The 16,752-nt window shown below is 42.8% G+C and overlaps 1 protein-coding gene across 1 annotated transcript; it reads left to right on the top strand.

Moving 5' to 3' along the window:
• Positions 1-13,592: 13,592 nt before the first annotated feature.
• Positions 13,593-16,541, top strand: LOC146481210 (uncharacterized). The gene is made up of 2 exons (XM_085108871.1): positions 13,593-14,085; positions 15,677-16,541. Exons 1-2 carry the CDS (start codon positions 13,867-13,869, stop codon positions 16,052-16,054), a joined length of 597 nt encoding a protein of 198 aa, XP_084964997.1. The 5' UTR covers positions 13,593-13,866; the 3' UTR covers positions 16,055-16,541.
• The last annotated feature ends 211 nt before the right edge of the window (positions 16,542-16,752 follow it).

The following is a 16,752-nucleotide window of genomic DNA, read 5'->3' as shown; positions in this document are numbered from 1 at the left end:
ACTGAACTGTTTCTAATTTTAAGTATTGTATATTAAGTAGCGAGTACTGTTTAAGTGCTTGTATTAAACCTTTACAAAATTCAGTGAATTGATCGAAGAACAAGCATGGTGCAACTAAAGTAATTTACATTAAAGTGTTGTATTTTTATTGTTCTGCACGTTGAGTTTGTGTATTTCGTTTCAGAAAACTTAAAGAGTCCACTTAGGCACAGTTCAGACGCTGTACTTTAGCTGAGCCGAATTGAATTCAACGAGTTAAGTTCACGTGAAGTACGGCGTCTGAATTAATTCAGAACGCCCTCAGGGTATTTAACGATTGAGTTCAATTGGATTTTTTTATTGATGTTCGATTGGGTTCGGCAATCGAGCAAAATTGAATCTCTATTTTGCTGTGAGTTCGATTTTCGAATCAATCGAACAAAATCGAACCAATCCAATTCAATCTTGACATTTGCGACATGTTTACTGAAAGCAGGGTGAAAAGGGAAGGGAAAAGCTAGCAGTGATTTGACCTTAAGACTGAATTTCCACAGACCAGGTGCCTATCGAAGAAGAGTTTGGTAATCGAACGTTCGTCTGAGTTCAACTACCGATCGTTCGGTAATCGAACGTTTGATAGTGTTCAATTGGCAAATTTTTATTGAGTTGGATTATATTCGATTGAGTTTGGCAATTGAACGATTGGGTTCGATTACCAAACTGTTCGATTAGATACCCCTGGAATGGCCGATCTAATTTAGATCCCCTGAGTCAATTAATCCCGCCTGGCTCAGCCAGGAAGAACGGCTGTAGACATGCTTTGATTCATTATAATGTATTTTTCCTGCTGTTTATACATGAGAGCATAGGAACAGCGTCTGAAACAGGGCTTAGAAATCATGGATGCTGAACCAAAAGTTCAGCACTTAAAAATACTTTCCTCCACGAGCAGACTAACAAAATCCTGGTGGGAACAGTTTGAGGGCAGAGACGTTGTACTTTAGTACGATTATTTTTCGAGCCGCTTTAAAAGACGATTCTAGCTTTAACAAGGATAATTCACTGTAAATGTTAGCTATTAGTTTTTCGTTGCGTGACTCGCGTCATTTCCGTTTCTATTTTAATCATCTGAAGCTTCTTTGTATTTTGCGCGTGTCGGATCAGTTTTCAGTGTCACATAGAGAATTGTACGGATCGAAAGTAAGAAAGACGCGTGTGCCATTAAGATAGTTTCTATCGGAGAAAGAGGTATGTTTCCTTGTTTTATAGTTTTTAAGTTCAGTCGTAGTAGTGTTGTTATTTCTTAGTTTTAGTGATTTCGTTATATTATTAGAGTTATTCTAGGTAATCGTTTTCATGCATGCCACGTGCTCCCAGTAGAATTATCTTAGAATCTATTGTAATCGCTCGCTTTTCGATTATTATTTTCAGTTTTTACGGGAATTTCAAGTATGATAAACAAGTTAGAATAGATGCTCGGGATTCTCTGTCTATAAAACGTTTCTCCGACGGCGATGTTGATCTGAATATTGAACTGATCTGAAAGAAACCCGATGTCAATATCCGCCCCCGTTACAGTAAAAACTCTTGGGGTAGAAACTCAGCGGAGGAAACACGTCGCATTGCAATTGAACACTGAACACTCCGATGTCTAAAATGGAAGATTCTGAAGATTCCTTGTCGATCAGATTTCGAAATCCTACAGAAAGGGGAAGAATGTATCACCTTAATTTACTCGAGGAACAAAGATCTTCCGCTCAGCGCATGTGGCGCAAACAAATAAACAAAGTTACAAATCTGATGGGAGATTCAACGAACATCGATCTCCTAAAGAGCGAGAGAACATTCCTCGAGACGAGAATGGATATTCTATACGCGGCAAGTAATCGACTCTGCGAAGCGCTAGCAGATAACTACGAAGCAAAAAAGGAGGCAGTGGCGCAATTAGAATCACTGGAGCGTGAGCATTCAGGCACGCTGAGAAGATTAAATAACAAACTTTCGGATCTTAGACAAGATGTAAGCGAACGCTCTTCACGATCAAAACATTCCAGCCGAGGTTCTCGAAGCCTTAAATCCGAGAAATCATCTATCGCATCTTCGCTATCAAAAAGAGCGGATATGGCTGCAAATGTTGCAAGACTTAAAACTCAGTTGGAATTTGCGGACGCCGAAGCACGGAAAACAACTACTTTGAAGGAGTGCGAGGACGAACCTAAACGATTTAGACTAAGCAAGGAGCTGGCAGTCGCCAAAGCCGAAATGGAAGCGGTCAACGTAGCCGATGAAAGGAAAATTGAGAAGGACGATCGCGAGGAAGATCAGTTTCTCCCGCAAGAAACCGACAGGAATTACGTTCTCCAAAATTATTTGAAGACTCGTGATCAAATGTCATCGGTGACAGACGCCAGCCTTCCGACCATAGAAACGTATGTTGAATCCGTTTTGCATCGCGAGAGTCCCGAGACGAGACAGACTTTGATAAAGGAGGAACTCTGGACTTCTCCTTTTAAAGTGAGATCTACCGAAGATACGAATTCTAGACCGGTGTTACGTCCCGACTCATCACCGAATCCGTTCGCACCTCCGAAGTCTACAGCTCTTCGATCGTCGCTGAATCCTTTAGTAGCCGAGTTTGAGACAAGTCCCTACAGAGTTCCGCGCACGCGTGTTGACTCGAAAATCCCCGTAAGCGATACAGCCAAGACCGGAATCACAGCAGACAATCCAAGAGCCAGTCTTCCTCTGAACAGTTCGTCCGTCGAAGATTCACTGCATCGTTTAGCCAATGTGCTTTGTCAGCGACCTCTTCAAGACATGCTTCCTCTCCCAGAACCAGAGATCTTCGGCGGCGATTTACTGCACTATCCCCTGTGGTTGAAGTCTTTCGAAACCATCATAGAAGGCCAGACAGACAAGGTTTCCCAAAGACTGTACTACCTCGGGAAGTATACAAGAGTCGAACCACGAGAGGCGATCAGCGGCCTCCTGTTACTGGAAACTGCCGACGCATACCGACGAGCAAAGAAGATCTTAGCAGAGAGATTCGGCAACCCATTTCTGGTGGCAGACGCCTACAGAAAGAAGATTAACGAATGTCCGAAAATCCCTCCAAATGACGGAGCAAGCCTACGCAGATTTTCGGACTTCCTCGTCCACTGCCAAACGGCGACAAAGACCATCAAATACCTAAAGGTGCTTGACGACCCGGATGAAAACCAGAAGATGCTCCAAAAGCTTCCGCGCTACTTGATAGATCGATGGAGTCGCGAAGTTGATTGCTGGCTCAACAAAGAAGGAGAAGAGCAGAATCGCGGCAAGAAAGCGTACCCGATGGGGATGGAACGGCCTACCCCCCTTTCAAAGCCTTCTGCAGGTTCCTCGAAAGAGAAGCAAGAATTGCGTGCAATCCGGTAACGACAAGGCCTCATAAGGAAGAAGCCCCAAGACAAGACGCAGAGAGAGCATGGAAGTCGAATAGTTACAAAAAGAAATCGGCCAAGGTTAGCACCTTCGCTACTGGTTCTGGTGAAGTGAAGACCAGCGCTTCCGACAGTAAGAGGGAGAATAAACCTGAGGCTGTCACGTGTCCGCTGTGCAAGGGTCCTCACGACTTGGACGCATGTAAAAGTTTTCTAAGTATGTCCCTGGTAGAAAGAAGAGATGTCATCAGATCGAAGGCACTGTGCCTGGGCTGCTTAAAATGGGGTCACATGAGAAAGGACTATTGAAGAAGGCGAGTATGCAAAACCTGCAATGGATTTCATCCAACCTCCCTTCACAGTGATCCCCCCAAGATACCCGAGCAAGACAAAGCGGTAACGAATGCAACCGAAGTAACGAATGTAACCGAAGTCATCTCGAACCGTGCGAAGGTCTGCGACACGAAGAAAACAACTGCGCCTTGCATGCACTCGTTAATAGTACCCGTATGGGTTCATCAGAGTAAGGATGCTCAGAACAAATTGCTGATCTACGCTCTCCTGGATGAACAATCTGACGCTTGTTTTGTAAACGAACACGTTCTGCGAAAGCTGGATTTGAACGGAGCAGAGGTAGACCTAAAGATTTCGACGGCAGAGGAAGTGGTTACAAGTCAGAAGATCGAAGGCCTGGTTGTGCGTGGTTACAATGAAGAGCGTGAAATCCCTTTACCCAAGACCTACTCAAGATCCACCATACTGGCTAAAAGGAGTCAGATTCCAAGGCCCGAATCCGCCCATGGTTGGCCACATCTCCAAATGGTATCTGAGAAGCTGATGCCCTTCCGTAGTGACGTTGAGGTCGGCCTCCTTATCGGTCTCAACTGCCCTCGTGTGATTAAACCGCTTGAAGTTGTTCCCGGAGTAGAAGATGACCCGTACGCTAAGCGAACCGCTCTTGGATGGGGAATCATTGGTGCAGTAAACCCTCTAACACATGAAGATGAGGCTGAAACCGAGAGCGACATTTTCTGCAATCGCATTATCACCCGAGAAGTCCAAGTAGACTCAAGTAGGAAGATGTGTCACTTTGCGTTAAGGACAGAAGTGAAAGAGCTGCTCAACCCGCACGATGTTGCTAAGATGTTCACACTTGACTTCAATGAAAGACGAACCGAAGAGAAGTCGCTATCCTTTGAAGATCGGAAGTTCCTCAAAGTAGTACGAGACGGTGCTCATCAGCGAGATGATGGCCACTACGAGATGCCTCTGCCTCTGAAGAAAGAAGACGTGGAACTGCCAAACAGTAAGGAATTGGCCCTGAGCCGCCTACTAAAGTTGAAACGGAGATTGACTAACGATGACCAATTCCGAAGAGATTACAGTGGCTTCATGCAAGACATCATAACTAGTGGATATGCAGGACGAGTTCCCACAGACAAACTATCCTCAGACAACAAGCGAGTATGGTACATTCCACACCACGGAGTGTATCACAAGAAGAAGCCTGGGAAGATCAGAGTCGTGTTCGACTGCAGCGCAGTATGTGACGGAAGTCCCTAAACCAGCAGCTATTGCAAGGTCCAGATCTCACGAACAATCTCACAGGAGTACTATGCCGATTTCGTCAAGAGCGAGTAGCCTTTATGTGCGACATCCAGGCGATGTTTCATCAAGTCAAAGTCGACGAGAACCATCGTGATTACCTGAGATTCTTGTGGTGGGATAACGAAGAATTCAAGGGAGATCCAGTAGAGTACCGTATGACTGTCCACCTTTTTGGCGTTACTTCCTCGCCCGGCTGTGCAAACTTCGCTCTCAAGACCACTGCTGACCAGTACGAAGAAGATTGCGGCACCGAGGCAGCAGATTTCGTGAGAAAGGATTTCTACGTGGATGACGGACTCAAGTCGGTACCAACCGTTGAACAAGCAAAGAACCTGATCAGAAATACCAAGTCACTGTGCCAGAAAGGTGGTTTCCGTCTTCACAAGTTTACATCGAATAGCAAGGAGGTGATAAATTCCGTTCCCTCAGAAGATCAAGCGAAGGACACAAAGGATCCTCGCCTTGTCAGTAACGATCCAGTCATCGAACACGCTCTGGGAGTCCACTGGTGCATCAAATCAGACACGCTCCAGTTCAGAATCGAGTTGAAGGACAAACCGCTATCGAGAAGAGGCATTCTATACACAGTTAGCTCGGTTTTTGATCCTCTTGGCCTCGTCGCCCCATTCATCCTGGTAGGAAAGAGAATCCTGCAAGAGCTGTGCCGTGATGGAGTTGGCTGGGACGACGAAGTACCTGAAGATGTGAGACCTAGATGGGAGAAATGGAGATCTGAACTTCCCGCCCTAGAGAAGCTCAAGATAGCAAGATGTCATAAACCTGAAGAATTCGATGAGATCAAGCACACAGAGTTGCACCACTTCTCAGACGCTTGTCAAAATGGCTATGGGCAGTGTACCTACCTACGATTAGTCGATGCTAAGAACCGAATACACTGTTCTCTTGTGATGGGAGAGTCGCGCGTGACGCCGTTGAAGCCCATCACCATACCTAGACTGGAGCTGACCGCTGCACTCGTTTCGTCCAAGATAAGCTACACGCTGCGGAAAGAGCTGGAGTACGAGGAAGTGAAGGAAACGTTCTGGACTGACAGCAAGACGGTCTTAGGCTACATCAACAATGATGCCAGGCGATTCCATGTCTTTGTCGGCAACAGCGTCCAGGAGATACGAGAGAAGACATCGCCGGACCAGTGGCGCTACGTTGGAACGAAATCCAATCCCGCTGACATTGCTTCTCGCGGCGCTGGTGCCCAAGAACTAATTGACGGCTCCCTGTGGTGGAATGGGCCAGAATTCCTTTGGAATTCTCATGAAGATTGGGATCTTGTTGACAACATCCCTTCGATCCCTCCTGACGACCCGGAAACCAAGAAGATCACTGTGCGAGCAACTCAGGTTGAAGAACCATCCTCCCATTGGAGCGCCTGAAATATTTCTCTAGTTGGCATCGAGCAAAGAGAGCAATCGCCATTTGTCTCCGTGTGCAGAGAAGATTCCGCAAGACCAGTATCTGTTCTTCCCAAGATACAAGTCCAGACACAGCAGAAAGAATAGGAAGAGCGGCCACCTATGTCAGACAATCAGACAAAGCCCATCATTAGCTAGTTTTAAAAGAGTGGTAAGAAATGTAAATAGTCTTTAGTCTAATTTTTGTATATTCATATATTAGTCTTTATTTTTTTTTTTTTTTTTTTTTTTTTTTTTTTTTTTTTAATTTTCGAGGACTCTTTTGTAAATCACTTATTAGTGACATTGATTTCCTCAATAAAGATTATTATTATTATGTCCCTGTAAATGTTCAAGAGCTGAAATATTCTGAGTTGCAAATTATCAAGATGGTCCAGAATGAAGTGTTCCCAGAAGAAATACAGTTGCTGAAGAGTCTCAACGTCCAACCACAAGTCATTAACCGAAGCACTGCCAAGGACGGAAACCGTGTGATGAAAGGGTCAAGCTCCCTGTACAAGCTAGACCCGTTCCTAGACAAAGACGGTGTATTAAGAGTTGGTGGGCGGATCAAGCACTCTAGCCTCCCCTATGAGGTGAGACATCCAGTCATACTCCCCAGAAAAGGACATGTGACTGACATGATCCTCTGCCATCATCATCAGGCCATCCAGCACCAAGGCAGAGGGATCACTCAAGGTGAAGTTCGCTCAGCAGGATACTGGATTATTGGCGGAAGTTCTGCTGTATCGAGCCACATATCGAAATGTGTCACATGCCGCCGATTGAGAAGCATGCCTCAAGAGCAAAAGATGGCGGACCTACCAGAAGATCGCCTAGAGCCTGCACCGCCCTTCACCTTCTGTGCAGTGGACTATTTTGGTCCCTGGTATATCAAGGATGGCCGTCGCGAACTCAAGCGTTATGGAGTTCTGTTCACGTGCCTAGCGTCCAGAGCCATTCATCTGGAAGTCGCGGATAGCTTGTCCACAGATTCGTTCCTGAACGCCTATTGTCGTTTCGTAGCACGCCGTGGACCAGTACGACAGTTGCAATCCGACCAAGGCTCAAATTTCGTTGGCGCGATGAACGAGCTGAACCAAGCTACCTCAGAATTAGGACACGAGCAAATCAGACAAGAGTCACCGAAAACCAACTGTGACTGGGTAGACTTCAGGATGAACTTCCCACACTCAAGTCACATGGGTGGGGCGTGGGAATGCCAAATCCGCACCGTGCGAAATGTATTGGCGTCGCTTCTTAGCCATCATGGAACTCAGCTCGACGGCGAGACGCTCCGAACCTTCATGGTGGAAGCTGAAGCTATAGTTAATTGTCGTCCACTGACTGCGGACACAATGAACTCTCCACAGTTGCCTCAGCCTCTCACGCCAAACCACCTGCTTACAATGAAGTCAAAGGTCATCATACCCCCACCTGGAAACTTCCAAAGCGCCGACCTGTATTTGAGAACGCAATGGCGAGGGGTGCAATACCTAGCGAATGAGTTCTGGATACAGTGGAAAAAGGATTACTTGCAGTCCCTGCAGCCGAGACAGAAATGGTCTGCGACAAGACGAAGTCTTCAGGTGAACGATATCGTCGTCGTTAAGGATGATCACTCGCCCAGAACGCATGGAAGACCGGGATCGTAGAGGAGACGTACCCTGACAAGGATGGTATGGTCCGGAAGGTTCGGTTGAGAATGGCGGATGACACCTTGGACAAGAACGGTCGAGCCACCGCACCAGCATCATTCCTGGACAGACCAGTCCAGCAACTGGTCCTGCTGCTGAAGAATGAAGAGTATGAAGACCGGGGAATCCCCACCTGAGGAGCCATTAGAGCCGTGAAGGCCTGTAGGGGCCTACAGCCCACTGAACATTATTTTAGTTAGTTTTGGTTGATTCTAGTATGTAAATTTCTGTCGTAATTTAGGGGAGCCATGTAAATGTTAGCTATTAGTTTTTCGTTGCGTGACTCGCGTCATTTCCATTTCTATTTTAATCATCCGAAGCTTCTTTGTATTTTGCGCGTGTCGGATCAGTTTTCAGTGTCACATAGAGAATTGTACGGATCGAAAGTAAGAAAGACGCGTGTGCCATTAAGATAGTTTCTATCGGAGAAAGAGGTATGTTTCCTTGTTTTATAGTTTTTAAGTTCAGTCCTAGTAGTGTTGTTATTTCTTAGTTTTAGTGATTTCGTTATATTATTAGAGTTATTCTAGGTAATCGTTTTCATGCATGCCACGTGCTCCCAGTAGAATTATCTTAGAATCTATTGTAATCGCTCGCTTTTCGATTATTATTTTCAGCTTTTACGGGAATTTCAAGTATAATAAACAAGTTAGAATAGATGCTCGGGATTCTCTGTCTATAAAACGTTTCTCCGACGGCGATGTTGATCTGAATATTTGAACTGATCTGAAAGAAACCCGATGTCAATATCCGCCCCCGTTACATTCACATTAAAATATGTTGTATTTTTATTGTTCTATTAAAATTTTGCAAACCTCGACCGGCTTTTAGTGATTCCGGCGAGAAGTCATTTCCAGTGCGGTCCGCTGCTGTATTTAAAATGCAAAGAACAGCCACACTCGGTAAAGTATAAAACAAAGGATTGCTTTCATCCAATGAAAACTTAAGGATTTCGATCCACTTTGAGTTTGTTTCGAGTATAAAAGGCTTCTCCACAACACGCGTGTTACCATGCTGATTTCAATCTACACAGTCAACTAACACGTCCAAAATAGAGATTTTGTCATTATGGCACTTACTTTAAGGCAATTTTGCAAGGAGAGAAGCAAGTGGCGTTTGAAGGTGTTGCTGTATTTTCCTCGGGAGAGGAGAACTGGGAAAGCGCCAACCCGATTAATCTTAGAGAGAGGAAATTTAAAGGAACACCCAAAAGTCACGGTCAATTGGCAAGGAAAAAAGGTGGAGGCAGAAATTTTAGCACTAAACGGTAAGTGTTGTGTGCTCGAGTAACTGTTGATTTGCACGAACTTTTTGTGTTTAAGCGTGATTTCCCTCAGTTTCCTTCGAACGTAATCCCGATCACGATCGCACTTGATTTCAGACGATGAACAACGTCTTAACACGTATAACCAAACTAACTCCACTATATCAGTCAAGAGATGATAAGCTAACAAACTGTGTCAGGTATTTTCTTACTTCCTATTGGTTTGCGAGAAATTGGTCCTGATGTTGGACAGTGGAAAATTTCGTAGTCTGATCTCCAGCGACAATTGTCAATGGGCGAATAAATTTACCACGCAAAACGTCAAACTCTGTTACTGCATAAATTGGATTATGACACCAACACTCATGATCTCTTTCCAATCTTAGATAACGAGGATACCCTAGCTGAGATAGACATCGAATGGTCGAAAAAGAACTTGTTAACAGAGGAGTCTGACAAAATAACCGAACCGATCCAGCCATCCAGGAAAAAGGCGGCACCAAACAAAGATTACAAGGCATGAGATGTTTTAATTAGTTTCAGCGAAATTGGGCATGAACCGTGCTTTCCAAAGCTGCTACAACCTGGGGCCTGTTTCTCGAAAGTCCCGGTAACTTACTGTTCCCGATAAGTACATTTTTAATTGTTTTTTCGCCGATTACACAGTGATTACAGACATGGTACTTAGCCAATATTTTCATACAGTTACAAGATTTTAAAATTTAGTATTCAAAGCTAACAAATTGACTTCTGCTAAGAAACATTTATCATCAAAATCACTTATCGGGTCAAGTTAGTTACTGGGACTTTCGAGAAACGGGCCCCTGACCTCGTATGCATAGTTTCCTTTACCCCTTCAAAGTACGTATGTTACACAACCTGGCTTTGTAAGAGAAGGGCGATAGTGATTGTTGTTCTTAGTTGACACAAAGATAGGCGACGGTTAAAGAGGTAAACTGTTTTCCTGTCATACTTATTGTCTATAAAGATTGTTTGTGCCGTCAAGTAAGTTGAGGTTATCGTATAGCTTCAGAGGTGTCTTGCGCCCGAACAATGTAGCGCGTCCAGTTTTAACAATAGATACCTAAACCCCCATATCAAATTAAAGCTTATATGGCTGGTTACCGAACTATACCAAGAATTATGACATAAAATAAATTGTCGAATTTTTCACGACCTCTAAATGTGAGCATCCGAAACACTTACAGTTACAGAACATTTTCGTAATAGAAGTGATCGTACAAAAATTGCTCTCCGAGAAAAAGTATTTCGAAAGAAAAAATTCACAGACATTGTTTTGTTGTTTATATGTTAAACTAGCTACTGTCCCTTTGAGTTTTACCTCTTGAAAGTCACTCCTCAAAGTGAAAATATTGATTCGAGGAAACAGTTCTAAAAATTCGGCAATTTATTTTATTTCAAAATTCTTGGTACAGTTTGATTCAAGGGTTCAGGTATCTATACAGTCGACTCCCAATAACTCGAACCTTCAAGGGAAATTGAAAAAGGTTCGAGTTATCGTGAGTTCGAGTTATTGAGGGTAAAGTTATCTAGAAAATGGCCTGAAAGGAAAGGAAAATTGGTTTGAGTTAGCACAAGGTCAGAGTTAGCGAGGGTTCGAGTTATCGGGAGTCGACTGTAGTTTAAAGGTCTAAAGGTATACGGTAACCTAAAGTAAACGGTTTTAGAATTGACAAAGTAATTTGTGTTGACCCTAGGTGTCGGGAAAAGAATCAGCAACAACCATTGGAGATCCCTATCAAGAGTTCCTCGAAGAACAATGCAAGAGGGAAGCCGAATGGTCCGCAAACCGCCAACTATCTGCGGCAAAGAAAGCAGGATTAGATAGTGGCACAGAAGCCGACTAGGTCAGCGCAATCAAAAAGCAACTTGAGTCAAAACAACAAGAGTGCGTACTTCTGAGAAACCAGCTGGTCGGTCAAGAAACCCTTTGTAAGGTAAGACAGAAAAATTCAATAACTTTGTAGGGGAATTGCAGTCGTTTCGCCTACGAAATGTTTCGCTAACAGAAAATTCACCAAAGTCGTAAGTCAGTTTGCTAATGAGTAATGCGATTCGCTCGTCCTAATGATAGTTTAAATAACGAGAAAGGTTTTTGTTTTAGTAATTTGGTGGCTCACTAGTCATGGTATGGCTAACTGACCTAAGACATTAGCAAACTGGCTGTTGGCCAAACAACTCGTAGGCGAAATGACTGGTTACCTTGTAGGGAAATGGGCTTTTCCCGTTTGAAATAAATTCTGTCAGGTGGTTTATAAAAATATTGGCACATCGTTTGTAGATATATTTTACACATTTGTCATTAAGACAAAACTCTGAACAGGGTGTTTCACAGCCAATTGATTGTTAAAGTAAAATCAGTCTTACTCGCAGCAGATGTAAATGGCATTAAGCATGCATTAACAGAAAGAATAATCTATTTTCCTTTTCTCGTAGATGCTTGAAAAATTTGAAGACTCACTGTTGGAGGGGAACATGGCAAACAGATTGTCGAGAATTGAGAAGCGACTGGAATCGTTAGAGACTGTGGTAGGCAGAGAGAATCATCTTCATACTTGCAGAAAGACTGTTTTGTGTTTAGATCTCCTCGATTTCCAAAATACAACCTATAACATTCAGAGATGCTTCGGGGCGGTAAAAATTGATTGGCATTTTCGAATTCAAAACCAAACGAAGAATGATCCTCGCAGTTGTGAACGCAATCTATTTGCCATCAAGCGATCGCTTTGCGTAGAGGCGAAGCATAATTATTATGCATGTGCACTGACAAGATATTTGCATTTACGCAAGAAAACCAAAAGCTTTTTGGCTCCTATAAGCAAATTTGATGTTGATTTCTCCTGCATCACTTCGAACGCACTTTCTGATCTTTGATTATTACTAGTCAATGAAAATGAAACACGCATCCGGACAAAGTCTCTTGATCGGCGTCATTTTGTTATTTTAGCGACGTCAACATGACAAAAGTCGGTAGCAGCCGAAGGAAAGCCAGAAAGAAGTGTTTTTGCTTTTTTTCACGTTATTGGTCTTTACACTCGTAACGCTTATATATCATTTTTCTCTATAACGCGGATCAAAGATCCTGATAATTTAGTGCCGTCATTTGGTGACCTCTCTGCTTCGTGTAGCATCCCTCCCGCAACAGAACTACAGACGATTGACATTGAGGACTTTGAGAGTTTGAGCGATGAATTTTCCACGAATACGCCAGCAACACCCATATCAGCAGCACCAAGCACCACCAACGACCACCAGCCAGCAACAATAAGCGCCAATTCCTTTAACACCCGTTACTCCTGTAGTGTCCCTCTCAGATAACAAAGCCGTGGACCAGGTCGGAGAGGATGTTTTACAGACCTGCGTTACTCCAAGTAGGATACAATGTGTTTGAACTGTGCTTGAAGGGGAAGTCTTGAGGCACCGATGCGCAGTGAGGCTCCTTCCTCTCTTCTTTAGTATAGAAGAACTGAGTAGCGGACACACTGATGGAAGCCACAATAAACAATGTTTAAGTGGTCGCAAGCTAAATATGTTAAAGGTTTTAGTTTTTAATAAGTTTCCCGTGGAATCAGAGGCAGAAAAAGAAAAGCAATGGAAGTTTATTAAGACTAAAATAAACGCCAGGTGTCGAGCAAGTAGGTTTGCTCACAGGGAAAACTAGAATTCACTGTAAACATTTTGATTTCATGATCTTTTTAGCCATTTTTCTTAACCATTGTAACTAAAGAGTTGTTATTTTGCAATGTCAGAAACGTTTGAAATAAATAAGATGATTGCAAAGTAAACAAATGTCTGGTTTTTTTTAAGCCGCTTTCAAATAGCTTTCAAATAGAGGACGAATGCTGCAATTGATACTTATCCAAAATGTTAATTTATTTGTTTTTAAATCGCCACGGCAGTAGCTCGGCGTTTGGAACCAAGTCGTGTACTCCTGTGTAGCACAGCAAGCTTTGCCGAAGTACACGGCAGTAGCATGAGTTGGTTTCAAACGTAGTTCTTGAGTCGAATTTCATTCGATTGACTAAGTTTGACACGGTAGTAGCGCGAAGACAAATCGCTTGATTCAGCTCTCTTCAAAACGCGATGCAGACCTTTGTTGATGCGATTTCAAGTTTCCGCGGTCTTCCACGTGTGATAATTATTAGCTATCATAACATTTGGTTTTAGGATCCGGGATCGACTAGTTAAATGGTATAATCTTGTTTGTTTTGTTGTTAGGCTGACCTGCAATTTTAAGTCTCTGTTCCAGGGATTCAGATAATAGTGAAGCAAGCAAAGATGTAGATGACAGTGAGAAAATTTAAGGGGCAAATGAGAGGCTCCCCTTCATCCAGTCTCCCATTTTTATTTGGTTGCTCTCCACTGTTCTTCAGAACTTCATGCCTTCTCCTTTTATCTGAACATCTGAAACATGCTAGTTTACCAACAGTCTGCAAACCAAATTATATTTTCAAAACAGTTTTATCATGTTTTATAATATGTTCTGTACATATATAGCAGAAGAAGTTAAAAAGAAGTGGAACAGGTTACCTACATATTACAGCAAAGAGCATAAAAAGGAGAAAGCATCCATCAAAAGTGGAGCAGGAACTGTAGACGTATACATTTCCAGCTGGGTGTATTATGATGCACTCGATGCTTTTCTCAAAGATCAAATTATGAAACGCAAGTCATTATCAAACTTGGTGAGTATGTTATGGCCACGGCTAATTGACATGTCAAGTTTCAGCTGTAGTTATTATAAAAACTAGAAAATTCAACAATGTTACTGTACATGAAAATTATGTACTTTGTCCAGCATATATGCAACCTAATTATGAATTAAATCTCGTCACCTATTAATGAATACGGTATATTGGGCACCTGTTTTTACTGAGACTACGAGCAGTCTTTAATTCACTATTGTTAAGTGGACAAAAACACAGTTTGAAACTATGCACTTCTCTCAACACTCAAAACCAATACTAGCACTCACTAAATTAGGGAACAACAAAAAGTCTGTCTGTTAGCCCAGGGCTAGTGGAATGTTTGGTAGGGCTATCTCCTTCTCATCACAGGTTGCCCGACAGGCAAGTGTAAGGTGAACATGATTGAACAAAATGTTGTCTGCTTTTTTCTGGTGGCAATCACAATATTGGTGTTTATTAGACAATTTGTAAGCTTGAAGTGCCCAAAATCAAATTTTGAACGATAAGATTTTCTTGAAAGCACAACAGTGGTTGGAAAAAAAAAAGGAGATTGAACTCATGGAAGTTGGCCTTATCAAATTACAGTGCTAGCGAATTTCATCAGATTGGAAAACTGAGGTCAAGAGTCTGCTCGTAGTCTACCTGCTTTAGGCTAAGGCCATTTGAACATCTTAAATTATATCCCATTGCCAATCTACCTGACCATTAGTAATGAAATAATCAAGGAACTTTTTCCTAATTTCCCTGGCGTGTGTGGAGCTCCTGTTGGATCCTTGCAGGGAAACAGAGGGTAACTGGGCATTTGGATTCTTCCGCCATTCACCAGGTACCATCTCATGTGCTGCGTTCTCAGAATCAGCCACAGAGTGACTATACTCGGCACACTTTGTGCGTAGAAAATTGTGCAATGCAACAATTGCAAGAACAATTAGCTCTGCCTTTTTGGGCTCAAGTTGAATTGCTACTTGAAGGATTCTAAACCTGTGGACCACAATGCCAAAGGCATTTTTGCTCACTCTCCGAGCTCGCAAGAGCCTGTAATTAAATACCCTGGATGGATTATCCAAGCCTTTAGCTGCATATGGCTTCATTAAATTTGCCCTCACTGGAAATGCCTCATCCCCAACGATAACATGGGGCACTGGAGTTGACCTGTCCGGGAGACAGGTGGGAGGCGGTAACCCGAGGCTGTTGTTATCCAGAGCTGCTTGTAGGGACGATTCCCTCAATACCCCTCCATCACTTATTCTGCCATTGGACCCTACATCTACAAAGGTGAATTTGTAATCGGCATCCACCAGCGCCAGAAGCACGATGCTGCAAAAGCCTTTATAGTTATAGAATGTGCTTCCACTGTGTTCAGGAGCTTTAATGGCAATATGCTTGCCATCTAAAGCTCCCAAACAGTTTGGAAAATTCCACTTTGTCTTGAAGCCATTTGCAACTTCATTTCATTCTTCTGGAGATGAGGGAACCTGAAATGGCATTGAATAACAATCATTTTAGATAGTTTTTCTACATATTTATCATATTTATTGGATCTATATCACCCTTCTTAACTATTTAGAGGAAATTATGTTTTCTTTAGAATGATGATGACACTATTCCTCAAGAAAGCAAAGAGAATGAAACTCCTCCAACTTCTTCAAAAGTCTCGCAGAAGAGGAAAGCAGCTCATGAGGAGGAGGACATTCTGACGTGCGTCCTTAATGTTATGAAAAGTCAACCCCCAGTCCCATTCCCAAACCATGATGACGACGACGATCTCTTTGGGCAAGTGATTGCGGGGCACAGGAAGAAAATTGCAGGGGGTCGATCCAAAGAAATGGTCAAACTCAAGATACAGCAGCTGCTTGTTGATGCAGAGTTTGGAGAGGATCCTTTGGTACCGGAACACACCAATCATATGACATGGCCAGGGCAGTTTGCGAATGCGGCAAGCCTATGTGTATTACCACAGACATGAATGCCATCAAGTTCTGCAGACAGTATTACATACACCACCATAGGTAGCCCTAATAAAGGGCTGACATATTAAATGGTTAATGATTATAAAGTCATCCAGTTAACAAGTTACAACAAGATAAAACTAAAATTTCGGAATAAAGAAAACAATATAAGACATTACAGGAATACTATTGCAGGGATAGAGTATGATTGCACGTCCACGTAAAAGTTTTTTTGTAATGTCTTGTACCGCTTTCTTTATTATGTAAATTTTAGTTAAAGCTTTTCAACTCACGAACTTTATAATCATTTACTTTTTTTGACATTGGCGTCATGAAGACCGCTTGCCTATGTAAAGCAAAATCGTTGTTCTAAATTATAATTAAAAAATGAACTTGTAATTTATAACTTTTAAAATGGTTTGATGCCATGAAATTCATCACTAAATTATCGCAACAACTTTCTGTGTCAATAGCTTGAATTCCCATAACAAAGGGAAGGGTGGGGCAAAATATTTTCTGGCCAATGAAACTTTCTAAATCAGTGTCAAGTAAAAACCGCAGACCCTATTAAAGAAACTAGGCTGATGACCACATTGAATGTTGGGTGCAGTCACATGCCATGCATTCCACATCAGGGAATACTATTCCAGCCCCCTCAACTCTGCAACCCACATTATGTCTTGGACGCACTTTAAAACAATTATTAACCCACATC

Source organism: Pavona decussata, unplaced genomic scaffold (assembly GCF_977016875.1).
Source record: "Pavona decussata unplaced genomic scaffold, jaPavDecu1.1 SCAFFOLD_51, whole genome shotgun sequence".
Lineage (NCBI taxonomy): Eukaryota > Metazoa > Cnidaria > Anthozoa > Scleractinia > Agariciidae > Pavona > Pavona decussata.
Note: the sequence above shows the minus strand (reverse complement) of the source record. Positions and strands in the feature narration are given on the sequence as shown.

Bases quoted from the DNA above. Each gene is read 5' to 3' on its own strand.
- LOC146481210 (XM_085108871.1), top strand. From the start codon at position 13,867: ATGTTTTATAATATGTTCTGTACATATATAGCAGAAGAAGTTAAAAAG. The intron at 14,086-15,676 runs GTGAGTATGTTA...TGTTTTCTTTAG, and splicing joins GCAAGTCATTATCAAACTTG to AATGATGATGACACTATTCC.